At 38.9% G+C, this 24,718-nt stretch overlaps 12 protein-coding genes across 12 annotated transcripts; 9 read left to right on the top strand and 3 right to left on the bottom strand. All coding sequences in view use genetic code 12, as the record gives it.

The window, feature by feature from the left end:
• Nucleotides 1-257: 257 nt before the first annotated feature.
• On the top strand, nucleotides 258-2,186 carry ARE2 (sterol acyltransferase; the record flags this gene model as incomplete). The annotated part of the gene is made up of 1 exon (XM_036811609.1): nucleotides 258-2,186. One exon carries the CDS (start codon nucleotides 258-260, stop codon nucleotides 2,184-2,186), a length of 1,929 nt encoding a protein of 642 aa, XP_036668029.1.
• An 825-nt stretch (nucleotides 2,187-3,011) lies between these two features.
• Nucleotides 3,012-4,544, top strand: CPAR2_406700 (uncharacterized protein; the record flags this gene model as incomplete). Its single annotated transcript, XM_036811608.1, has 1 exon — nucleotides 3,012-4,544. The coding sequence occupies one exon, from the start codon at nucleotides 3,012-3,014 to the stop codon at nucleotides 4,542-4,544; it is 1,533 nt and encodes a 510-aa protein (XP_036668028.1).
• A 1,937-nt stretch (nucleotides 4,545-6,481) lies between these two features.
• Nucleotides 6,482-8,137, top strand: CPAR2_406690 (DUF3112 domain-containing protein; the record flags this gene model as incomplete). Its single annotated transcript, XM_036811607.1, has 1 exon — nucleotides 6,482-8,137. The coding sequence occupies one exon, from the start codon at nucleotides 6,482-6,484 to the stop codon at nucleotides 8,135-8,137; it is 1,656 nt and encodes a 551-aa protein (XP_036668027.1).
• Nucleotides 8,138-9,573: 1,436 nt separating this feature from the next.
• CPAR2_406680 (uncharacterized protein) lies at nucleotides 9,574-11,127 on the top strand (the record flags this gene model as incomplete). Its single annotated transcript, XM_036811606.1, has 1 exon — nucleotides 9,574-11,127. One exon carries the CDS (start codon nucleotides 9,574-9,576, stop codon nucleotides 11,125-11,127), a length of 1,554 nt encoding a protein of 517 aa, XP_036668026.1.
• Nucleotides 11,128-12,376: 1,249 nt separating this feature from the next.
• On the top strand, nucleotides 12,377-13,054 carry CPAR2_406670 (uncharacterized protein; the record flags this gene model as incomplete). The annotated part of the gene is made up of 1 exon (XM_036811605.1): nucleotides 12,377-13,054. The coding sequence occupies one exon, from the start codon at nucleotides 12,377-12,379 to the stop codon at nucleotides 13,052-13,054; it is 678 nt and encodes a 225-aa protein (XP_036668025.1).
• Nucleotides 13,055-13,274: 220 nt separating this feature from the next.
• CPAR2_406660 (uncharacterized protein) lies at nucleotides 13,275-14,430 on the top strand (the record flags this gene model as incomplete). The annotated part of the gene is made up of 2 exons (XM_036811604.1): nucleotides 13,275-13,324; nucleotides 13,377-14,430. 2 exons carry the CDS (start codon nucleotides 13,275-13,277, stop codon nucleotides 14,428-14,430), a joined length of 1,104 nt encoding a protein of 367 aa, XP_036668024.1.
• Nucleotides 14,431-14,548: 118 nt separating this feature from the next.
• Nucleotides 14,549-15,691, bottom strand: CPAR2_406650 (uncharacterized protein; the record flags this gene model as incomplete). Its single annotated transcript, XM_036811603.1, has 1 exon — nucleotides 14,549-15,691. One exon carries the CDS (start codon nucleotides 15,689-15,691, stop codon nucleotides 14,549-14,551), a length of 1,143 nt encoding a protein of 380 aa, XP_036668023.1.
• A 187-nt stretch (nucleotides 15,692-15,878) lies between these two features.
• CPAR2_406640 (mitochondrial 54S ribosomal protein MRPL50) lies at nucleotides 15,879-16,604 on the bottom strand (the record flags this gene model as incomplete). Its single annotated transcript, XM_036811602.1, has 1 exon — nucleotides 15,879-16,604. The coding sequence occupies one exon, from the start codon at nucleotides 16,602-16,604 to the stop codon at nucleotides 15,879-15,881; it is 726 nt and encodes a 241-aa protein (XP_036668022.1).
• Nucleotides 16,605-16,847: 243 nt separating this feature from the next.
• On the top strand, nucleotides 16,848-17,873 carry CPAR2_406630 (uncharacterized protein; the record flags this gene model as incomplete). Its single annotated transcript, XM_036811600.1, has 1 exon — nucleotides 16,848-17,873. One exon carries the CDS (start codon nucleotides 16,848-16,850, stop codon nucleotides 17,871-17,873), a length of 1,026 nt encoding a protein of 341 aa, XP_036668021.1.
• A 101-nt stretch (nucleotides 17,874-17,974) lies between these two features.
• On the top strand, nucleotides 17,975-18,721 carry CPAR2_406620 (U2 snRNP complex subunit; the record flags this gene model as incomplete). Its single annotated transcript, XM_036811599.1, has 1 exon — nucleotides 17,975-18,721. One exon carries the CDS (start codon nucleotides 17,975-17,977, stop codon nucleotides 18,719-18,721), a length of 747 nt encoding a protein of 248 aa, XP_036668020.1.
• A 146-nt stretch (nucleotides 18,722-18,867) lies between these two features.
• Nucleotides 18,868-23,655, top strand: CPAR2_406610 (DEAD/DEAH box helicase; the record flags this gene model as incomplete). Its single annotated transcript, XM_036811598.1, has 1 exon — nucleotides 18,868-23,655. The coding sequence occupies one exon, from the start codon at nucleotides 18,868-18,870 to the stop codon at nucleotides 23,653-23,655; it is 4,788 nt and encodes a 1,595-aa protein (XP_036668019.1).
• Nucleotides 23,656-23,684: 29 nt separating this feature from the next.
• RFA2 (Rfa2p) lies at nucleotides 23,685-24,455 on the bottom strand (the record flags this gene model as incomplete). The annotated part of the gene is made up of 1 exon (XM_036811597.1): nucleotides 23,685-24,455. One exon carries the CDS (start codon nucleotides 24,453-24,455, stop codon nucleotides 23,685-23,687), a length of 771 nt encoding a protein of 256 aa, XP_036668018.1.
• Nucleotides 24,456-24,718: the final 263 nt, after the last annotated feature.

The following is a 24,718-nucleotide window of genomic DNA, read 5'->3' as shown; positions in this document are numbered from 1 at the left end:
CTGACCTGTCCACGATTCTATAAATATCATGGAACTGTACCAATTGCATCGATAGTCATCAAACCTACTTTTTCTTTTTGCATGTTCAACTAGTTCTTACTTACTCAACTGTTCAAAAAGGGAAAAGAAAAAAGAGTGTGGCAAAAATTACAGTAACTTGGTGGCTCCAAACTTGACTAGAATTTTGCAGTGCACGAAGTTTCATCCTTAGGCGATTTACGCTACTATATATAACCCCCGCATCAATTACAGTGACCATGGTCAAGAAAATAGATACCGGAGATAAGCTAGATTTCATATCGGACAGAATTAATCGCAGAGATTTGCTCGATATCAACAATGATTATAATGCGTCATCAAGCGATACAGATGAAACAGAAGGATCCGCTTTTGAGAAAGATCCTACGGATTTGTCTGACATAACTCCCCCAATCTCAGCAATTTCGGGTACTTCAGGCTCGCTGAATGATGGTTATTTTAACAAAGAATCAAACGCTGTGAAATCCACTGGAAGGAAAGCACCCAGCAGTCCACTTGCCAAATATGATAGCTTCAGATCTCGCAAGGAAAAATCTTCAAGATTGCCTCGAATTGGTAGTACTAGCCTGGATGTTTCGGAGACAGATATCACCTTGGATGGGTTGGTTAGATACGTCTCGGAGCAAGACCATCAGCGATTAGTGAGACGAAAATCACGGTCAGGAGAGAGTTCTGAAAAGAAACGCAAGGAAAAGTATAGATTAAAGTTTGGGGATTTGTCGTTCTCAGGTAAAAGTACCATTTTCGATTCACATGAATTTGTCAAGTCAGAATTTTATGGCTTTTACATTTTATTTTGGTTATCCACCGCATTTATCATGTTTAAAGAATTAGTACATATGTACTTTGAAAGTTATGCCTCATTTTGGGAGTGGGAAGTTGTCCAAGTTTTGCAGCGTGATCTATTTAAAGTTGCTTTAACTGATTTGGCAATGTACACAACATCATACTTTCCGCTATTGGTTCAAATTTTATGCAAACAAGGTTGGCTCAGCTGGAGACGTTTCGGCTGGATTTTTCAAGGTATTTACGAAATTGAATTTTTTGCAGTGTACTTTTGGTTTGTGCACTACATGGCATACCCATGGATTGCCAGAGTGTTTTTAGTGTTGCACAGTCTTGTGTTTGTTATGAAGATGCATTCATACGGATATTACAATGGATATATGTGGTCTGTTTTCAATGAGGGTATGTTTCTGGAACGGTACCTTCATCAATTGGAGAACAATGAAGTTGAACTCCCCGAGGGTCACGAATTGGAAAAGACAATCTCCATTTTAAAAAGCAGTATTGAGTTCACAACGTATGAATTGGAGTATCAATCAAGGGCTACGTCAAATAAACCCGAACTAGATGAGAGGAAGTGTGAAGAAGCGGTTCTTGGTATTTCGTTTGCCGAATTGCAGGAACGAGACTTGATCAAATTCCCACAAAATATCAACTTTTGGAACTTTTTTGAGTACAGCATGTTCCCCACATTGGTCTACACTATACGGTATCCAAGAACTGACAAAGTAAGGTGGCTCTATGTGTTTGAAAAAGTGTGTGGTATATTTGGCCTTATATTTCTCATGATATTTGTGGCGGAGACCAATATGTTACCTATAGTCAAGAGGGCAGCCATTATACGAAAACTCCCCGTGCACGAACGAGCTAGCCAATACTTTTTCGTATTAATCGATATGATCCCACCATTTTTGTCGGAGTATTTGTTTACGTTCTTCCTCATATGGGATTCTATATTGAATGCCCTTGCGGAGTTGACTTTGTTTGCTGATCGTGATTTTTATGGTCCTTGGTGGTCATGTACTGATTTTTCAGAATTTGCAAGATTATGGAACAAACCAGTTCACAATTTTCTTCTTCGCCATGTTTATCATTCGAGCATCAGTGCATTGAAAGTCAGCAAAGCTAATGCCGCTGTGATCACATTTGTCATATCCAGTATAGTTCATGAGTTGGTTATGTATGTGATTTTTGGCACCTTCCGTGGATATTTATTTTTGTTTCAAATGTTGCAGATTCCACTAGTGATGATAAGCAGGACGAAATTCATGAGAGATAAGAAGGTATTGGGTAATTGTATTTGTTGGTTTGGATTTATAAGTGGGCCCAGTATAATATGTACGCTATACTTGGTATATTGAATAAATAACTAGTGCGAGTTAAAGTGGGAATAATGTTAGAGTAGACTTTTGAGTTTTGTACATGCTACTGCATCTAATTAACCCTTAAGCGAAGTGTCCAAAAACTAAATGTAATTGCCCTATAACCTTTTCTCGTTTGTAATCTTTTTTCAACCGTTGACTTTGTGAGGGGCAATAAACATACATTGTGTTTTTCTATGCATTTAATTTTTCACATGCAATTCTAATTCTCTTTTGTGTATCTGAACCGTTTCTATAAGTAATTCGGCATTTTGAAATTGGTTTCCAGGAACTAATGAAGATGTGAGACGACATATAGCCGAAAGAGCAAGTTATTGTAGTACACTGTGGCGGCTCACCCTATACTTAACTTCGTAGAATAAGTCTCTCAGTTATAAGTACATTTTTCTTAATTTTTGGTCTCAAACTGAAGCTAATATTTTAGGTTGTGAACCACTACCTCATCACATAAGTCATAAATTGCAAGAGCAGAGAGAATAATTGTTTCGAGCTAGCCTCCAGTTCTCTGTTGGACTCTTCTGATAGTACTTTTATATCGGAAACACCACAACTCAATGGGAATCTTACGCTTCCTCATTCGGCAACTCGGAGCTAGATAAATTTGTCGTTCGACACAAAGATAGAATCGATTTTTTTTTTCCGTTTTTTTTTTTTTCACAACAGTAGACAATAGCAGCTCGATTTTAAATAACATCGATATATATATGACATAGATGGTGCAAATTTCGAATATCATTTTCTAGGGTGGTTCTCTTTTCCACGTTGCACTGTCAATCGGTCGTCGTTGTACACTGGAAAAAAGAGATGCTGTTTAAACCACCTATTGGACCTTTTGATACTGATGAATATTACACCGCAACTCATGGCGCTATAAATATATTACTCGCTTATAATAACATGCCCGATGAAGGAACCGGGGTGTATTTTATAGTTGCTCAAGCAAAGGGGCTCATGGGTTCCAAAATTTCTCAGACCCTAATAAACAACTTTATTGGAAAGCAAATTGATTTATTAGGTCGATATCCTTATAGTAGTGATGTTGCCCCAAGTATCTTGTTTTCAGCCTTATTTGGAGTAACCGGTCTATTACATTTAGTAATATTCCTAATCAATACTTATAGAGGTCACTTCTTTTATTTGAGTTTATTTTGGGCAGTGACAAGTTTGATTCGATTTATGTCATTTGTTTATCGCGCAGTTTGGGCGCAGAACATAATCAATGTGAGAATGGGGATCGCCGACGAAATTTTACTAGTTGTGCCAACCATTTTGCTAATTTCAGGCAACTTGATATTGGCTCAACGGTTATTCACATGGCGACATCCGGTTGGTGGTAACAGAAATTTATTTTGGTTTTTTATGATGTTCTTGTACTGCATTGTTGCGATACTTTTGACGGTAGCAATACTTGCATCCGCGATTCCATACATGTACTTCCTTTCACCATCACGCTTCAATGTTTTCAAAAACTTGAACAAGTTCGTTTGCGTATTGTTGATTGTATATACTTTGACTGCATCGGCTTTGATCGGGTTGAGTTTTTGGTTGCCAACTAAAAAAGATGAACGATTGTATACGTATCAACCATGGTGGATTGAAAGTTTTGCCCCGTTTTACTTTGTTAAAAAAGGTGCAGCACAAGAAGCGGAAAGCACATTTATGAAACGTAATTCAAACCATCGTCATGCTATTCGAGTTATTGCTGCAACACATCACCATTACAATATGGTCGAGGGCTTGACAAATCAAAGAGGTGACTTGAAGCACAATGTGTCATTATTTATTGTTATTATATCCACAATTGGAGTGTTTATAGCTGCTATTTTGAGGGCAATTGTTGTTTTCCAAACCAGACAACACAAAACATCAACACCTGCGGCAGCAGGCACTTCAATGTATTTCAGCTGGGGTGTCTTTGAATTTGTGATACACATTTCATACATTGTTGGAAGAGCTGACTTGCGATTCTATAGGCCAGATATGTTGCCAGCACAAGTCAGAGCTATCATCACAGCAGAACAATCACAAATGATTACCCCAACTCAAAGTGACAATGAAGGGGAAGATGAAGAAGAAAGCGAAGACAAGTATTATCAGCAATACAGTGATGACGATGATGAGGGATTTGAATATGGTGATGGTGCTAAATCTTCACAATCTAGTGATGACTTCTTCTTTGGTAGTACACCTGCGAACGAACGTAACGCCCAGTTCGAGGAGAAGAGTTACAACACAGGTTCGGAATTGTTTACACCTAACCAACATACATACACCAACACACCAGCGAATGAACGCGATAAGAAATTTGACGACTCTGATGATGAGTTCAAGTTTTAGAAAAAAGCCAGTTGTGCGGCCAACACGCATTGTTCGAATTCAGTTCTCATTTTAGGCTTCTTTTGATATCATATTTAAATATAGACATTACAAACCATTAGATACAATAATATGCAGAGTCAAGCGCTCGTGTAAGGTTCGGTCTAAATTATGCACACATACGCAACAGTACGAAAAGTGTGTATTGATCTCAAATAGAACTGCGTTTCAAAACGCAGCCGTACAAATGTAAGGGGTAAAGGTATTCTTTTGCAAGTCAAAAACGTTGTCTTTATCTCACTACTTCCAGAGTGCTCTGTACAAACAAAGTCAGACACCGAAAAAGACTTTCCTCACATCTCGAACCAAACAAATGGTACTTGCTTATTGCAATCTCCATTTATTGGCACTCGTGCCAATCGTTTATTTAGCAAACCCAAGTTGTTCTTTTCCCGTTATAGTCTCACCTGCACTTGACCCATTTTTTTTTTTCGCAACATCACCTAAACGGGAAATGGTTAGGAATACTTTAAAAAAATTGCCTGATTGGGAAACATCACACAAACATAAAATAATGTGATATTGAGCTACCCTTTTGTTACTTTTTGGGACACAATCAAATGTGAGCCAAGATCAGTTTACACTAAATCAGCTCGACGCCTTGTGACTCTCACCAATTCTTCGTGGCTCTCAAAAGTTGGACAAAATCCTGGGATCTTGCGTTTCATAATATGAGTTATCAAGTAAAAGCACTGATTATGGCGTGCTTGGAAATGATGAGAAGTAGTATTCTTTAATTCAACATCCCGAATAGGAATCCCCAGAGTCAGGGACATCCGACCTCGCTATATTTCCCAATCAGGTCATTTAGAAAATAGTTTTCAACTAAACAGTTTGTTAGCAATTTTTCTCAACATTAGCATTCGCGTCTGATTATGCAAACTGTAGACCTAGGTGCACGAGGTTCAAGACCCCTTTATATTATGTTGCAGCATCATACATTAAGTAGCAAGGTTATCGTAATAACTGAGACATGACTACCATTTTACCGCAAATGGCTAGCTCTCACCTCTTATTTTAATTACTTCTAAACTTCACAAAATTCCGTGATATCTCTTTTAAATTATTCTCCACTTTCATTTTTCTCTATTGTTCTAGTTTTTGTTAACTCCAACGAATTTTAGCAAAAGCGGGACACAAGTCAACCGGATTTAAGGCGCTAAATGCAACCAATTTTCAAAGCAGGCGACCCGTTGCCAAAGCATTAGCGTTGTGCCAATTAAAAATATGAGGGCAAAAGTAGGCTTCATCATCTAGTTTGGCAGCGTACAACGTGATTCACGGATCCAGTCATACATTTTTATGTTTTAGTATGGCAAGATTCTTGATGGTTATGAGTGAGATTCTTTGATGGTTAGGTTTGGCAATTCTTCTAAATCGAGCCATGGCTTTTATTTTTTTTCGTAGAAGTTGTTAACTGATAAAAATAAGTACCCCTCTTCTTACATCACCTCCTATTGTCTCCACTTTTGGGTCACAATTTTTGAGTGAGCCAATTTGATTGACAAAAATAGGCATTAAACATACGTTCTAAATACTCTTGACTTTAGTGTCCGGGGATAGAACAGTTACTTGATCCAGATGATACAAAGGTAAAAAGTTGTACGTTTGATTGAATATGTTAGCTCAGTAAATTTGCAATAAAGGTGGGGGTACTCACCACAACACATTACCTATAAAAGCTGATGCCATTCCGCCACTAGGCTCCACGCAGCATATGCTGCCAGGTTTCTACTTCTGTTGTCACCATCAACCAACTAGGCTTAATAGCAATCAGTCGTTCTTTACCGAAATAGGGCAGATACATCATCAATCAATATCACCATCGATACCACCTAAACCAGGACATATAACATACCCAGCATCAACGCATCTGTCTCCACCATAGCTTGTTAAAAATGGGTACACTATACTACACTCCTGCACATGGGGTCAGTAAATTGGTTTCGGAAACTCTATTTAATGGAGCTGCTGAAGGTACAGGGGTGAATGAAATTTTGAAATGGGGCCGTAATATACTTGGATACGACCTTCCCCAAAATCTAATCGACTACTTTATCGAAACCCAAAACACCTTATTTGGTTCATACCCTAACCACGATGACTATGCTCCAAGTGTAGTGTTTGCTGTGCTATTTGGTGTCATTATGGTTGTTCACATTATCATATTCATTATAAATACATCAAGAGGACATTATTTCTATTTGTCACTTGTGTGGATCTTTTACTGTATGATGAAAGTTATCGGATTCAGTATTAGAGCAAATTGGGCAAAAGATATAACTTTAATCATTCAAGGTCTTGTTAGTGAGATTTTCTTGATTGTTCCAGCAATTATTATAGTTTCGGCAAATTTGATTCTAACACAAAGGTTATTCACATGGAGACACCCAGTCGGTGGTTCACGTTGGTTGTTTTGGAACTTTATGTTTACGGCTTATGCGTTTGTGGCCATTCTTTTAGCTGTTACTATTATTGCCTCGGTGGTTCCGTACTTGTATTTTTTGAGCTACAGTTCATACAGAAGTTGGATCCACACAGTACAGTTTACAGCAATCATGGTTATCTTGTACTCATTGACATCGGTTGCATTGATTGGATTGAGTTTCTGGTTACCAACGAAAAAGGATGAGTTGAGATATACTTACCAACCATGGTGGATTGAAAGTTTTGCACCATTTTATTTTGTGGAGAAACATGCCGCTCAAAAAGCTGAGCATACGTTCATGAAGAGAAACTCACATCATCGTCATGCCACAAGGGTTATTGCTGCAACTCACCATCATTTCCATAGTATCAAAGGGTTAACCAATCAAAGGGGTACCCTTAAACACAACATATCTATGGGAATCCTCATTGTGACAACTATACTTATATTTATTGGAGCAATTGGAAGAGCTATTGTTGTGTTTCAAGCCAGATGGCACCTCTATGCAAGTCCAGCAGAAAGTAAATGGTTCATGTATGTTGTATGGGGTGTGTTTGAGGTCATCATTATGATTTTGTACATTGTTGGCAGAGTTGATCTTCGTTTCTACCGTCCAGATAGATTACCATTGGAGGTCAGACGTATCATTACCGCTGAACAAACTTACTACCCAAGTTCAGACGAAGATGACGATGGGTTCCACAGAGATAGGCCAGAGACGTACGAAAAGATGCGTCGTGATAACATTGAACATGGTTACAAGAATTCTGAGTCCAGAATGGAACCTTCACACTTGTACGAAAGAGAGCCAGACTATTATGGCATGGACGAAGACAAGGAATCTCAGTTTGAGGATGATTTTGATGATGTTGATTCTAATGATTGGGATTTCACAGTACCTAAGAATGAAAAAGAGAGCAGTGGCTCTGACGAGTATAATGATGGAGCTTATGGCCACGGTTTTGATGCCAAGCCATATGACAACAAGAACAAAGAGGATTTCAATAAGGACTACGACCGTCATGACGCACACTACAATAATCAGCACAATCAACATCCATATGCCCCATATCCAACGGAAGGCAACCAACGTGAGACTGATGCAGACTCTGAGTTTCATTTCTAGAAGGGGTTAAAACGAAGTATTTATCGTACGTAGGTAGCTGGTTTACCTTGTTTAACTTGTGTAAGTATTTCTGATTAAGAGTATAATCATTAGGTATAACATCTTACAAAGTTTGCGCTCTCCTCGGAAAAACAAGTAAAGAAGAGCTTATACAGTAGAACATTGACTGTTGTTACAACTGGGGTGGATGCAATGGTAACTTCGTAGATAATTGTTTGATAGGAAAATAGAGTGTGTAAACTCAGCCGCATCCTTTTCTTTATATCAGTGCAAATAAAATTTCCTTTTTAGGTAAGTAGTGCAAAATTCAAAAAAAAAAAAATAAATCTGCGCATCCTTTTTGTAAAAGTGACACAAACTTCGAATACCGAAGAGAATCAAAGTCAAAACAAAGTAATTGGCGTTAAGATCAGTCAATTGCACAATAAAAAGTTGTAGCTTTCTATTAATGTGTGTTGGAATAAATATGCCAGTAGTTGTCTGCTATTTGTGGAATGGGGTGTTGCAATATGCGTGTCAGGTTTGGGGTGACTTACAATGTTTGGTTAAAGCGTGTAAAATCGTGCCAATCATGATTATGTTTCTCACTGATACAAACTAGAATCTGGTCCATTTCAGGTGCTTTGGTACCCTCAAAAGAGAAAGAACATTACTCTTCATGTCTCTTCATGGTCTCTTTTAGCTCATTTGTAAGGCAAAGAGTTGTTACGTTGTCCACAGAGCGGATGAGCTACAAGTTTATATCCGCATCCCGGTTCCCTTGTTCTAACACTTGTACACATCTCTATCGTACGTTTCCCATCCGTTTCCCATCCAAAAACAAAGACAAAAAGAAAAATCCAAAACAGAAATTGAAATATTTTAGCTGCTCAGGTGGGGCAATTATTATACTTGAAAAGAAACTAATATGTCAACAAATGACCGAAATTTACTATTGAGCTACCCTCTTTTACCTAGTTAACATAGTGGAGTAAATTTTAATGTAGCTAGCAAAGTTACACAAACCTATTGTTATGTTTCTTTTAAAATTTAAAATTCACATGAAGGAGTTACAAAAACCAAACACGCATAGATCTACCATACATTTTTTTGTATTTCTACCCATATTTGGTTATAATCACAGAGTTAGGAGATTTCATGCTCCAAAGTCATGACACACACACATATATATATATATATACAAATCTTTGATGCATCTGAACTTAGTATTCGTAATGTGTAGCGAGGATAGTACTTCACCACCAGTTTATTTTCAAGAACAAGGTCCTTTAATTATTTGGATCCCGTGTTATACCCATTGGCTGGCCATTGGATCATCAATTACCACCTTTACTCAATACGACACTGCCACACGTACGACACATACCATACATATTAAGTTTTCAGTTTGGCAACGAAAAACAGCACCCACTTAAAAAAGAGTACTCACAGCAACAATGGTTGACCACGTGTACACAGCGAGCACGGGTATCATGAGCCTACTATTTACCAGTACGCAAAATGGTGCAGAAGTTGGTACTGGTATTGACCCCTTGTTGAGAGAAGCAAGGAATTTAATTGGTCCTAACATTCCACAAATCTTGGTTGATTACAATGTTGGTACTCAGATCAATTTGTTTGGTAGCTATCCCACAAGCAATGATTTCGGTCCCAGCTTAGCATTTGCCATTCTATTTGGTATCGTGTTTGTTTTCCATCTTTTGATTTTCATCATCAACACTTCCAGAGGACATTATTTCTATTTATCTATTGTTTGGATGTTTTATTCAATCTGCAAAGTTATTGGGTTTGGACTTAGAGTTCAATGGTCATACGATGTTACCCAAATCGCAGTCGGATTGACTAGTGAGGTATTTTTACTTGTACCTTCGATTGTTATCGTGTCAGCCAATTTGATATTAGCGCAAAGATTGTTTACATGGAGACATCCTGTTGGTGGTTCTAGATTGTTGTTTTGGGGATTCATGATGATTACATACTTCTTTGTTGTGATTCTTATCGCTGTGACTATTTTGGCTTCATTTGTTCCTTATTTGAACTTTTTAAGTCATAGGTCTTATAGAAGTTGGATCCACACAGTACAGTTTACAGCAATCATGGTTATCTTGTACTCATTGACATCGGTTGCATTGATTGGATTGAGTTTCTGGTTACCAACGAAAAAGGATGAGTTGAGATATACTTACCAACCATGGTGGATTGAAAGTTTTGCACCATTTTATTTTGTGGAGAAACATGCCGCTCAAAAAGCTGAACATACATTTATGAAGAGAAATTCCAACCATAGACATGCCACAAGGGTTATTGCTGCAACTCACCATCATTTCCATAGCGTCAAGGGATTGACAAACAAAAGAGGTACCCTTAAGCATAACATATCTATGGGAATCCTCATTGTGACAACTGTGCTTATTTTCATTGCCGCAATTTGCCGATGCGTCGTGGTCTTTCAAGCTAGACAACATCGTTTTGCTGGTCCAGCAGAGAACAAGTATTTGATGTATGTGGTATGGGGTGTCTTTGAACTTATTGTTATGATATTATACATTGTTGGCAGGATTGATCTTCGTTTCTACCGTCCAGATAGATTACCATTGGAGGTCAGACGTATCATTACCGCTGAACAAACTTACTACCCAAGTTCAGACGAAGATGACGACGGGTTCCACAGAGATAGGCCAGAGACGTACGAAAAGATGCGTCGTGATAATATCGCTCATGGCTACAAAAACTCGGAATCAAGAATGGAACCAGCTCATTTCTATCCCGAACGTGATGATGGACACTACGATGAAGAATCTGCATTTGATGAGGAAGGTGGAGACTCATTCGACGATGATGTGGATTCTGATGAGTGGGATTTCACCGTGCCAAAAACCAAGACTGCAAGCTCCAGTTCAGAGGATCAAAACGAAAAATACCCACCTTACCCTGTTAACGAAAAGGCAGCAAGACAAAGTTCTGATAATGAATCGGAATTCCACTTTTAAATATCATAGAATAAATACAATAGTACTCAATATCAAATATATAAAGACCGCTGTCATCGATTCGACAGAACTTGTGAAATTATCTATTGTAGTAGATATAACAACAGATTCTACAATCACTTTTTCTACTTTATCTCTACTTTTTATAGCAGTTAGAGACTAATCTGATCTTCTACACCCCCACCTGTTTCATGTCACCTGTCATCGAAACACCTTGTAGTTTTTGCGAATGACTGAGACCAATCTTGTTCAATTGAAAACAATCTCCTTTGGCAACTTCACACCCCTAAGTATTTATACTTGCCCCAGCTCAATATGGGGGAAATTCAACAATGCGATACCTGACACCGTTGGAGAGCTTGATATTTCAGCAAACAGAATTCCTGATTTTCCTCACTCGTTAAGCAAGTTGAAGAATTTGCGAGTGTTGGGTATGTCGTTTAATGATATGGCCAAAGTCAAGGTGTAATTTGAATACAACACAATTGAGGTGTTGAATTTTGGGGACAATGATATAACTGAGATTGAGTTTACATTTCCACCCACAGCAACAAGCTTGAAACACCTTGATTTGAGTAACAATAAATTGGAAAAGCTTTAAATGAAGGATATTGGTCATAAGGGTCCAACCTTGCATTCAAATGTGTATGGGGCTATACTTTAAGGAAACAACAAAATCCCAAAGGACAACATTGACGATTTGATTGAGGAATTGCCTGAGTCATGTGAATGCTTGTGGTTTGACACTTATAAGGATTGTGAAAATACCGAAATCAACATGTACAACCATTATGTGTCGAAGGAACTACCTGGTCATTTGGTGCAAAACAAGGACGTGTCGACATGTAGAAAGATGTTTGGAAAGAGTAAGGATGGGATTGGAGCTAGAAAAGAATAAGAAGAGACCACTCGATGTGCCCATATGGTTTGCCATGTGAGGGATGTCAGTGCTTAAACTTGAATTGAGGTTGCTCATTATTAGGTTTGTATGTCTTTACAAACCGATACAGCCATATTGATTCGTGAATTTGGAAACGAGGGGAGAAAGCAAGGCCCAGTTGTTCTTGAAGTAACACTAGTGAATCTTCCTATACTGATATCAAATCCTCGGTGCTGTCCTTGCTGTTAATAGCAATTGCTGTAGGAGCAGAAGTATATGCAAGTTTCTTGCGCAAACCATATTCGCATTTTTTTGCCATACTCTCATCTCTTTCTTTTAGCTTCTTACAACCGCCACATTTAAATCACAATGGTCTCAAACATATGGATTGCGGCTGCTGATAATCAAATCGATCAAGTCGAGAAGTACATTACTCTGGGAGAATTTACCGCCAACGCAAAGGATCCTAATGGTTACACACCACTACATGCTGCAGCATCTTATGGACACCACGACCTCATCGACTATTTAGTCAACCATGGCGGGAACATAAATATACAAGACAATGAAGGAGATACACCATTACATCATGTTGAAGATGTGAACACGGCGAAACTTTTAGTGGAGAAATATAAGGCTGATTACAACATCAAGAATAATGACGGATTAACAGCTGCAAAATTCATCGAGGAGGAGGATGAGTTTCCTGAAATAGCGACATACTTGAAGAGTTTGTCGCATGATAAACCTGAAGACACGTCTAGTGAAATCACTCAAGCAAACGATTTTTTGGAGAGCTTGCCCCAACCTGGAACTGTTGATGGTCGTGAAATTAAATACTCTTTACAAACAGAAGAGCAACAGCAAGGAGATGAGGAATTGAGCCCAGAGGAACTAGAACAGAGGAGAAAGAGGGTTGAGGAGATTTTAAAGAGCGAAAATCCAGAAGAAGGGTTGAGAGAGCTCATTACAAACGCAGTGCATGATGGACTAGAGCAGCGTCAACAACAAACTGAGGAGGAGCCAACTAGTAAAAGAAGGAAATAGATGGAATAGGTGGTTGTGTAGAAGGAATAGATGTAGTACTTTTTGTACATTGCACATACTTGTTGATAGAAATTGTCGTTTGGACGGCATGATGGTGCCCAGCCTTAGTCCGCGACCAAACTTTCGTTCAACAACGAAATGAAAAAAAAAAATTAAAAACTAAAATTTGGTCGAAGGATGTACCACAAGACTAACTCCAGGAACTCCCCTTTATAAAACGATGATCTTCGAATTGATATCCAAGTATTATCCATTTACGGTTCCAGAACAGTATGTCGCACCCGGCTCCTTCTTCCCATTTTTGATACTAACTTTTGTTTAGGGTCAACCAGCTCACTTTGGAAGAGCTCAATGCATTGACCATTTGGCAAAGAATCCAATTGAAGGATTGGAGAGTGGAATTTTTCACCTTGGGATTCACCGTCATCTTCGTCCTTTTATTCAAAGCTGGCGATTTGTACAATCAATCTAAAGTCACCAAATTTTTAAACAACGTTAAACCAACATTTACCAAGCAATTTTTCCAATTTGGTGTTGCGCCAAATAAGCTTTATGTGAAAGATAGTTCTGAAAATTATTCCTCATACGCATCAGGTCGCTTAAACATTGCCAAAGTTGATTTGAAATTTGTGTTGGCCCCTCGCCACAATCTTTTCCTTTGGATTATGGAGGTGTTGATTAGTTTCTTCACCAACAATGTCAAAGCTCCTGAAGATACTGTTGAAGTTGTTATTACACCACTGGGTAAATATGACAACTTTATTTCTGCAATTGTGTCAAAGTTGGGTATGAATGATGCTAGAAAGGCCAATTACTTTTTATCATTGTGTAAAACAACTGATTCGCCAAACTTGCCAGAAAGTTTTGTATACATGAGTGAAGCCCATGAATTTCAAGATAAGTTAACAACCACTGAATTGAGACAAGCATTGACTTTGGGTAGTGCCTCATTTATCAAGTTTATTGCCTTCACGGACCAACCAGAAGCTAAACCAGAATCATTGAGAGATTTCCTTCCAAATAGGAAAGTGATTGTTAGGTTGGGTCTTGTTACTAGTAAATCAGATCTCAAAATCATTAGGGAAGTACTAGATGCTGTATTCAATCTTGTTGATAAGTTATCAGACCAAGCCATTACATTCAAACCAGAAACTGTGAAAAGAGTCGTCAAGACCAGAGAGGCTGAGATTGAAAAGTACAAGAAGTTAGAGCAAGAAATCAAAAACGAAAAGTTGGCCGAAGAGCAAGCCAAGTTGAAAAGAGAAGAGAGGGACAAGTTGAGAAATTTGTCCAGAGAGGAGCAGTTGAAAGCTGATAAAAAGGCTCAAGAAAAGAAGCAAAAGAAGTTGCAAAAGAAACAAAGAGTCAGAATGTAAAGCATGATAAGATGCTTTTCTGTCAGTGCCTCACAATCACTTCGAACGATAACATTGTATATTTGTCAGATGTATATCTATAATTATGTTAACTGTATTTTCTTAACTATACTTTTATCTATACCTTCCCTGTAAGTCTCCATCCGCGACCAACGGGCGTATTGAAAACCTCGACTATTCCACTACCTAGTCCATCCGCTAGAACCCAATGTAAGTCATAGCCATAAAATGGCTTTCGAAAATTGTTGAGTTTGGGATCACCTTCGGGATTCATACCCAGCCATTTTCGGAAAAGTTCCTCCTCGAGTGCCTCTTTGTGCTTGTTCCTGTTCAATGATTTCACTAACCAGGTACGTCCCTCATTGACCAACTTAAGATATGTTCCGCATCCCGGGTATGATATAGAATATTTGTGCTCGATTTCATTGAAATGATTAGAAGTTAAAGTGATGAATCCTAATTGAACCAAGTTTGAGACTTCTTCGTTGGTAAAGTCCAAAGTAGAAATAAACATTTCAGTGGGATGCAAACTTATAAGTTCATTAAATTTGACAAGAGCTTGCTTCGAGGAACTCTTGTCATCCAAGCCAGACATTACCTTCTTTATTAGTTTATGGAAATAATCAACCTTGGCAATCACTTCAATATCTTCAAACCCATAAGTAACTTTGTTCACTTGAAATTTGTTATGTGATCTCAGTATCACCGGTGATGCATTGGTGATGATAAACTTACGTAAGATACCCTTTCGTATGTTTAACTCCAAAGACTTGTCAACAAAAGTTGGACCCTCATTGTGGAAAATTGCATACAACTGCGTGATTGCGACTAACCCCTGCGGTAGGGAATGTCTATATCTGATCAATTCTGCTTTTAAAGTGGACGACAACCCTTTAATTTGGAATACTTTCTCTTCTTCGTTCCCTAATAAATCTCGTGTTTTGTAACGATCGTGCAACTCGGTCGATTCGGACCATCGATTTGAGAGAATGGTATCAACAGCTACTACAACATCATCTTTCGACGATAACTGATAATCTAGCTGAACGTTGTAGTCCTGTACCTCTAACTTCTCCCTATCGGGTTTTGCAGGTGATGATGGCGTCTTCGACGCCATTAGTTTCTGGAGGTTGTTTTTGTAAACTCTCTGCGATGGCAATAACTTCTTAGCATCTCTTTGAAACTTTTTTACAGGAGACTTGGAAGGCAGTCGGCTTTTAGAAACACTGGATGTTTTGGCAGCGCTGTATTGTAAGGGCATGATAACTCATTTGGAAGATTAACAGATGTATGTCGGCCTAAGCTTCAATTATTTTTTGTATTAGAATGCAAAGAGAATCAGACACCAATGAGACGCAAAATCTACAAAAGCAGATAAAACAATTCTCGTTTGTCTGTTTGATATATATACACGACAGGGGGGGATATAACACGACAGCTAAGCTGTTTTACTCAACTTCCAACACCCTTGTAATAGACGTCTTTTCGTCATCGGACTTGAGTCTCACTTGGAATCTTCCTGTTTCGGTGATTGAATCAATGTGGTCCTCTGGTGTATCTATATAACTCAAATTCAATTTTCCAATGTCAATATTACGTTCAGTCAATTCTTCGATATGCTTGGCGAGGGTTTTCTTATTGATAGGTAAAGCAGAGTTACTCAATGTCAACAATTTGGGCAATTTATTGTCGATATCTTGTACTGAATCAAACTCATGGCCCTCCACCTCTAGGCCAGGGATCATTTCTTTTGTCGCATCGAATATGTTTGATTGAACTTTCAAGTCTGGCTTGTCGGGTACTCTTTTGGATGATTTCATGCTGCTAAACAAATCAGATAATTCCTCGAGGGTCATTGCTCCATTCGCTTCCTCTTTTGCTTGTTCTGCTGGCTCTAGTTTATCAGTTTCCTCTTCTTGTACGTTTTCTTCTTGCTTCTTTTGTTGAAGTTGTTTACGTTTCCTCTGCTCTTGGAGACGCAAGTCTTCGACATCTACCACGGGAATCCTTGGCGGGTTATTTGGTGTGATATAACATGCTTTGTTGTCGATGTGTAAATAATTCCTCATATAACCTGGTTTAACATGTAAAATCTGACCCTCTACTCCAATACCAGGTAATGTTTTTAGTAATTGTACCTCTACCAATTTATTTACAGACCTTCTTTGTTTCATGGTTCTGATAATGCATCTGTAAACAGGTACATGTTGCAATGTACGTGTTTTGGAGAAGAACATTGATTTAACGTTGTGACTGTGTTGCTCGAACTGTAGTTTGATTTGAAAAATTTTTTGTTAACAAAAAAAGAACAATACATTCTCAGTATTTTTTGGTGTGGCATTTGCAACTAATCACATCTCATTTTATCATTAGACACATTTTATTGTCAACTTTGCAGTAGAGCACTTCTTTTTTGAATGGAGACTCTCAAAGGTGATTGCCAGATATGTCATCGGAACCAGATCAAGTACACGTGCCCAGCGTGTAGTACAAGGACGTGTTCACTAGATTGTTATAAAATACACAAGGAGAGAGATTCTTGTACTGGTAAAGTTGATACAACCAAGTTCATACAGAAACTGGAGCTAACGGAGAATCCAACACATTTGAATCGGGATTACAACTACCTAGTAAATGTTGGCAGATCAATTCATTTATCGAAGGAAGACATTAGAGAAAAAGCAAAAAATATCTTGAAACGAGCCAGACAAGATAATAGGCAAGATCGAAAACGATTCAAACAAAATGAAGCTGAGGAGGACAAGAGAAGATTACTGGTGATGCAGATATTTCCTCACAATCCTGCTGTTGTCGTCAAGAGGGAGAACACCATGATTGTACAAGTTGCGCCAGGAATGCAAAGAGCCATGTCTAATAAAACTGGGTATGACAGAAAATCCAACTCATTTACCTGGACCATTGAGTGGATTGTTGTGGATGTTACCGGGAATACAGAAATTACCAAGTTTCTCAGTTATCGTTTGAATGAGCAACTATCTCTCCTCCGAGCTGTCCCGTTGAATGTACTAAAAAGCCACGGCATATCTGAGACGTCCCAATTGCATTTTTATTTGAAGAATGTGACAAATACTCCATCAAACTCGGTCATTGAGTTGAACGGTGAACATTCAATCAGTGATGCGTTGAAGGATAAAATTGTGTTGGAATATCCAACGATCTACATTACCGTGAGTGATGAAGCCATGGCTAGCCGTGTTGTAGATGCAAGTCGAGCTTATGAGCCGGAACACGATGAACTGGACTCTGATGACTCTGAACCAGACTCAGAATCTCTGGAAAGCTCATCCAGTGAAGAGAGTTCCGATGATGATAGCGAGAGCGATTCTGATAGTGGACCTGAGGAATCAACGGCGAAATCCACCGTTTCAATCAAAGTAGACTTGGGTGAGCAGTCTGTAGGAGATTCCGATGTAGGAAACTGATTCTGTATATAATGTGTTTTAATGTACAAAATTGAATTCGCACAATCATCAAAAAATCCATCTCTTCTACTCATTTCCACTACATAGCGCTCTCTCCCACAATGTCATCAGTATTTCGAAAACTACCGGACTCAGAAAGAAATACTAATGCCTCTCTATACTTTGGGAATATCGATCCACAATGCACAGAGTTATTGATGTATGAATTGTTTGTCCAGTTTGGGCCCGTGAAAAACATAAACATGCCTAAAGATAGAGTCCTCAAAACACACCAGGGGTACGGATTCGTCGAATTTAAAAATCCACTTGATGCAAAGTATACCGAAGATATTCTACGAGGTGTAAGGCTTCACGGGAAGTTGTTGAAGTTGAAGAAACTCGAGTCGAAACCACAAACACTACAGCGACAGCAGATTGGAACTTTTGTCAATTCGAAACTGGAATTGTTGAGTGACAAATATATCGATGTCGGCGCCAGTGTATTTGTAAACAACTTAAACCCGTTGATCGATGAAAAGTTTTTGATGAATACGTTTCTGAAGTTCGGGACCATCATAAAAGAACCAGAAATCAAGCGAGATCATGAAGGGAACTCAATGGGATTTGGGTTTGTAACATTTGGAGACTTTGAAACCAGTGACTTGGTGATTGAAAAACTCAACAACACCATCCTTATGAACTCCAAAATCAGTTTGGACTATGCATTCAAAAATGAACTTGGTGAAAATGGGAAAAAAGTACGGCATGGTGATGAGGCGGAAAGAAAACTAGCTGCGAATGCAAAAAAAAACAACTTGCTCAAGTTGAAGAATAGCGGCCGAGTTAGTAAGAAAAGTAAGCATAGATAATGTATTTTTGAGTCTAGTAGTTGGTGTTGTAAAGTGTATTTTACTTTTCGCATCCATAGTTTCCTTATATTTTGAAGCTCGCGGTTATCATTGTGAAAATGCGATCTGACAACGGCAACTTTCTCCAGAAATCAAGTACGCTACATATGCACATAAAGGCTATATATGAGGATAATATTCGCAAATGTTTTAGCGATTCCTCCCCGCAAACAGATCATGCACTTGACGTGAGGTCGGCAAAGAAGAGGAAATTGAATACCGATATCGCTGACCATGAAAAAATACGAATCATCGAAAGGTGTTTTGAGCTTATCGATGAGTATAAAGGAAAAAGCGTTGTCGACGCGTCAAATGAGATAGTTAAGCTCTCATTCGGAAAAGGGGGAACGTTGTTGGTTAAGTGCCAACGGGCTAAGCTCCACACTTTGATTGAAATAGGGGACGTGCCTGAGTCACAAATTCTACTAGAAGAAATTCGATTGATAACTTCGGCACATCACAAATATGGTCTTTCTAGTGATGCTCGGTTAAGTTTGAAGCTAGGGAATGCAGTAGTGCGTGTTACCTTGACGTACGTTTTAGATTATCGTATGAGCTTGGAGAATACCGTACTGAGGAAAATACTGGCTTCTTTAATAAACATTTTGGACAATGATACGGCCACCAATAAAACTCAAGAATTGGCCATAGCTACCCCAGAACTTTTCTACAAATGTATATGTGAACACACGGAAAAATTGCCAGTATTTGAAGGTGACTTTGATCTTCCCGAGCTTGAAACTGATTTGTTAAAGTTTCAGAAAAAGACGGTGAATTGGATGTTGGAAAAGGAGAGTGCAAAATACAACTTTGAAACTAGCAGGTGTGACCAAATTGTGGCTTTCACCGAAAGTGACTTGGTCCATGAAGAGTCGATCTTGAAATTTGTAAATAAAATATGGTGTGGCTGGAAACCAATGGAAATTTCAAGCAGAAGAGTCTTTTTCAACAAATATACCGGTCATCTTGCATCCTTGCAACAGATTAAAGATTATCTCCTTGAGTATATGCACCAAGAAGACAAAAATTTATACCCAATGACTCTTCCTGCTAGATGCTTATTGAGCGAAGAGATGGGTTTAGGTAAAACTGTGGAAACCACTTCACTAATCTTGTTGAATCAACGTCCTATTACTGATGTCGATAAGAGACTCAATTTACCTCTTAATGAGTTTGGGGATGCGAAAACTATTATTAAAGGCCGTACAACATTGATTATTGCACCTTCGACTATACTCCAGCAGTGGAAGAATGAGATCATTAACTTGGCTCCATCGTTGGCGCTTACCGAGTATAAGGGAGTATCAAATTATCCCATGTTTGATAACAAACCAGCTGTTATTGCAGAACATCTACGAAAGTTTGATGTCGTCATTACCACATACCAGATAATCTCCAAAGAACTAGATTATGCTAAATATTCTAGCAAGTTGAGGAAAACAAGAGCTTCAAAGCGAGATGTCCCATACTCTGATGCAATGAGCGAAGTCTCGGGAGAAGACGGCATTGAGTCCGATGTTAAAGAGACTTTGGCTCACGATTATCTGACACTATTCCAATTGACAAGTTTGAGAAAGCCCCTGCAAGCAAACCAAAAATCGGACTCGCTGCAGCAGGAAACGGATTACGAACAGGCATTACAGAACGAGATACAATTGGCCATGAGACATAACAAAATCCCTAGTTGGTACCGCAAAAATGAGTATGAGTCCCCATTGATGCTAATTCAATTTTGGAGGGTCATACTAGATGAGGTCCAGATGGTGTCACTGACGGTATCAAAAGCTTTCCAAAGTGCGGCTTTGATTCCAAGATATCATGCCTGGGGGGTTTCTGGTACCCCCATCAGGAAGGACTTAAACGACTTGTTTTCCTACTTGAAATTTTTGAGATTGTATCCTTTTAACCACGATATCGGTGTTTTGTCGTGGGAGGTGCTTGTCAAGAATGTACCCGAGTTCAAGAAGTTCTGGTCAAGTATAGCAATCAGACACACAAAGGCAATGGTGCACGACGATATAAAATTGCCTCCACAAAACAGAGTTTTATTGACTATCCCTTTCACTGCAGTGGAGCAGGATTTGTATGATGAAAAATTTTCTGAGTGCTTATCCCACATAGGATTGGACGAAATGGGTGACCCGATTGCTGATGACTGGGACCCTTCGCCTTCAGTACTAAGCTTGATGCGCACCTGGCTTTCACGTTTGCGACAAATTTGTTGCTCCCCACAAGTTGGAAATTTACAATTAAACTCTAGAGGAATGAAGCGTTCCAATTTGAAAAATGGAATGGCGTTGATTGATTCATTGAAAACGTTGGACCGTTTATTGAGTGATATGTTGACTCGTCTGTACGGTGAAATTAGTGATTTTGAAAGACGAAAGATCGAAGTCTTGTCCCAACTATCCGATTTGTTGGAATTTGTTTACCATCCAGAGGAGGCAGTCAAGTACCTAAAGGTGGGTATAGTTGAAACTTTGAATGTAATCAATCGCATAGAAATAATGCTTGCAAAGTATATCCAGGAGTACAAGAATACATCGGAGAATGAGGTGGATGATGATGACGAGATAGGGAGAATCGAGGCAGGGAAACAAAACGATGGTAACGCTAACGAAGCGTTGATTTCATCGATTAGGGTTAGACTTCGGAGTTGGCTTTTGATTTTACACCGTTTCTATTTCTTGTTTGCCTCGGCTAATTTCCAACTATATGATGAGGAGTTTCAAAAGCTAGTCCAAAAGTACAAGCCTAAAATCGATGTGAAAAACTTGGGAGATATCATAAAACACTTTGGCGCGCAAGAAAGAGCCAATGAATTGGCCTCCTTGCTTACCTCGATTCCAATTGCTCAGCTTGAGCTCGATCATGGATTAGTTGATTTAGAATCTCCCCAAGAGAATGAAACTAAGTATTACGAGCTTGCCGAAGACGTTAGGATGAGAATATTAAAAAGCTCGGTGAAACAGTTTAACAAAACCTTAACTGCTAGGATATCTGGCCGGGGTTTTTTGTTTCCAATTGAAACAGATTTTGTCGATGATGCATCCAACTTACTTCCTAAGTCATCAAAAAAGTTCTTCAATAAAATTCCGTTGATAGATTTGGAAGACTTGTCACTCTTTGCCATCACCCCGCAAGTGCAGTCCTTCTTAAACAAAATCACCAGATTCATAAACGACCTTAATGAGAGTTCCCAGGAAATAAACACGAAATTCGGTAAGTTGATTGAACTATTGCTTGAGCCTGTCGACAAAAAGGAACTCGAACTTGACAAGAAGAAAAGAAAAGGGGACGAAGATGAAGAACCAGTAGACAATGACTATGAAAAACATTTGGAGGTGCAAGGTATTGCGGAAGACCTCTTGTCCTCGTTGGATGTTCTACTTACACAGAGAAAGGGGTTGATTACTGGACTGCTTGAAGAGAGAATCATCTTCTCTCACCAACTGAAATTATCCTCCGATGGTAAGCTAGATTTTTCAAAGTTGGTGTCGGAGCTAACCGAAATTGAAAATGAACTAGAAGATTCCTCATCAAGGGCAGCTAGTCTAGACGTTGAGTTATTTGGTGTCTTGGGCAAGAAACTTCGCTTGCTCTACGAAAACCAGAAATTGGCTCAAGCAATGATTACCAGGGAGTTGAATCTCAGTTGTAATGCTGTCTTTAACTCAAGGGTGGAATATTTCAAACAACTTCAACAGATATCCGATACTGTGAAATTGAGGAATTATCCATACTTGGATAGAGAAGAACTTGACCACCATCGTATCAATTCTATGTTTGCGGGGGCGCTAAATACACTACGAGATTTACGAAGACAAATGGACAATGCTGTGGGTCGGTTTCGCTATTTATCAGAGTTGGTGAGAGAGTCTCAACAAACCGTTAATGAGGCCAATGAAGACATAATGACTTGTATCATTTGTCGCTCTAGTATCAGTATTGGGTCCTTGACTCTGTGCGGACACAAGTACTGCAAGGAATGTTTAGAGCATTGGATGAGAAGCTCTCGTCACTGTCCCATGTGTAAGGCTAGAATTGACATTCAGTCGGTTTATAATTTCACTAGGTATGCTCCAGAGCTAAAGGCAAAAGAGGTACAAAACCCCGAGGTAAAATCCAACAAGGGAGGTATGCTAAATTCAATTTACAAACCTTTGAATGAGGATTTGGTTCAAGAAGTGCAGGAGATTAAGTTGGAATCTTCGTACAGTACAAAGGTGGATATGATTGTCAAGCAAGCCTCGTATTTGAAGAAATGCGATCCCTGTGTTCAGATTGTCATTTTTAGTCAATGGCAAGACATGCTATACATCTTGAGTAATGCTTTAAAGTCTGCTGGGATCACGTTTGTTGGAACTGATAGTATTTTCCTTTCGGATGAGAAAAATCCTTCCTCAAAAAAACCAAAGAAGGAAGCAGCGGTTGAATACTTTAAGCAGCCTGAAAATAGAATAACATGCTTTCTTTTGAATGCGAAATCACAGGCCAGTGGTTTGACGTTGGTGAACGCAACTCATATTTTTCTTTGCGAACCGTTGGTAAATACTTCATTGGAATTACAAGCGATTTCGCGTATTCATAGAATTGGGCAAACAAAACCAACAACTGTGTGGATGTTTGCAATTGAAAATACGGTTGAGGAGAGTATCATCATCACGTCTACGAATAAGAGGATCAAATTGATTGAAAAGAGTGCCATCGATAAGGGAACTGAATCAGAGCCTAGTGAGGCAAAGTTGAGTGAAGCGGATTCCTTGACCATGATGCGTAGTGTTGGGGTAGATGAGCTTTTAGAAAAACATGCGCAAGGTGAGAATGTGACAAATAATGACTTGTGGCATTCCTTTTTCAGTGCAAAACAATCGGAGCAGAATTTAGGTTTTTGATAGAACAAGATACGTGTATATAGTATTACTTAAACTGCTATGTAACCACCATCATTAAAACCAACGTAAATCTTTCCACTTTCGACCAAGTCATTACAATGCTTTTCTCCCTCTTTCTCGGATATGGATAATTTTTGAGTGATGAATGAAATTGGAACACCCTCTGGCATCGTCTTACTTTCTTGTCTAATGAAATTCAACACTCTGTCAGTGGTGGATCCTTCATCATCCACAAATAATTTGTTACCTTGAGAACCATTTACTGCAGAGCCACTGCTTTTAGTTACACCTTGGGATTTCAAGTGGTTATCAATAGCACTCAAGTGATGGTAGATAATCTGGTTGCTGTCCTCTATAAGGCTAACTGACGCGTTCTGTATACTTTTGTTGCCATTGTAAACCTTCAAGGCACCTCCGACAAACACATACTTGTTCAAAAAAACCATGTATCTCTCCTTTTCTTCCTCAACTGAATTAATATTCTCATCGACCCATTTACGAACATCAATGGACCCAGTTCCATCTTCCACAGTGATAAACAACGTCACCCCATTGGCATGAACTTTTCTAACCACACCAATAAATCCAACCAAGCTAATGCTCACATTGTGGACCTTGAATTCACCATCAGGTACTGGTTGTTCCGCCTCAAGAATTTGTTTTATAGTCACTGGGTTAATGCTATTACGTGTTTGAACTTTGTTTTGTTGTGAGTTTCCATCACCGGTAAATCCACCTTGTGAAAATCCGCCTCCACCATAATCACCACCAAAGTTTCCGTAGTTACCAAAATCCGACATTGTTAAATGGTTTGTTGTGTGTGTTGAAGGAAGTGGAATTTAGAAGATATCACGAAAGAAAACGCGTCTTTTCGTTTTTGTCTTTTTTTTTTTGGTGGCGCTCACTCTGCTGTGCATTTCCATTGATGTGGAGAGAGGTATTTACTCTTGAAAAGGCTATCGACTTTTATTATAGGAAAGTGTCCACCGATGAAAGCTGAGCCTTGATGGAGTTATTCAAAAAGTAGAAACAGTAACACCTTCCGTTTATAGTCTAACTTGGA

The sequence above is a fragment of the Candida parapsilosis genome, contig 006372 (assembly GCF_000182765.1).
Source record: "Candida parapsilosis strain CDC317 annotated contig 006372".
Lineage (NCBI taxonomy): Eukaryota > Fungi > Ascomycota > Pichiomycetes > Serinales > Debaryomycetaceae > Lodderomyces > Lodderomyces parapsilosis.
This window is presented reverse-complemented; position numbering and strand designations above follow the sequence as displayed.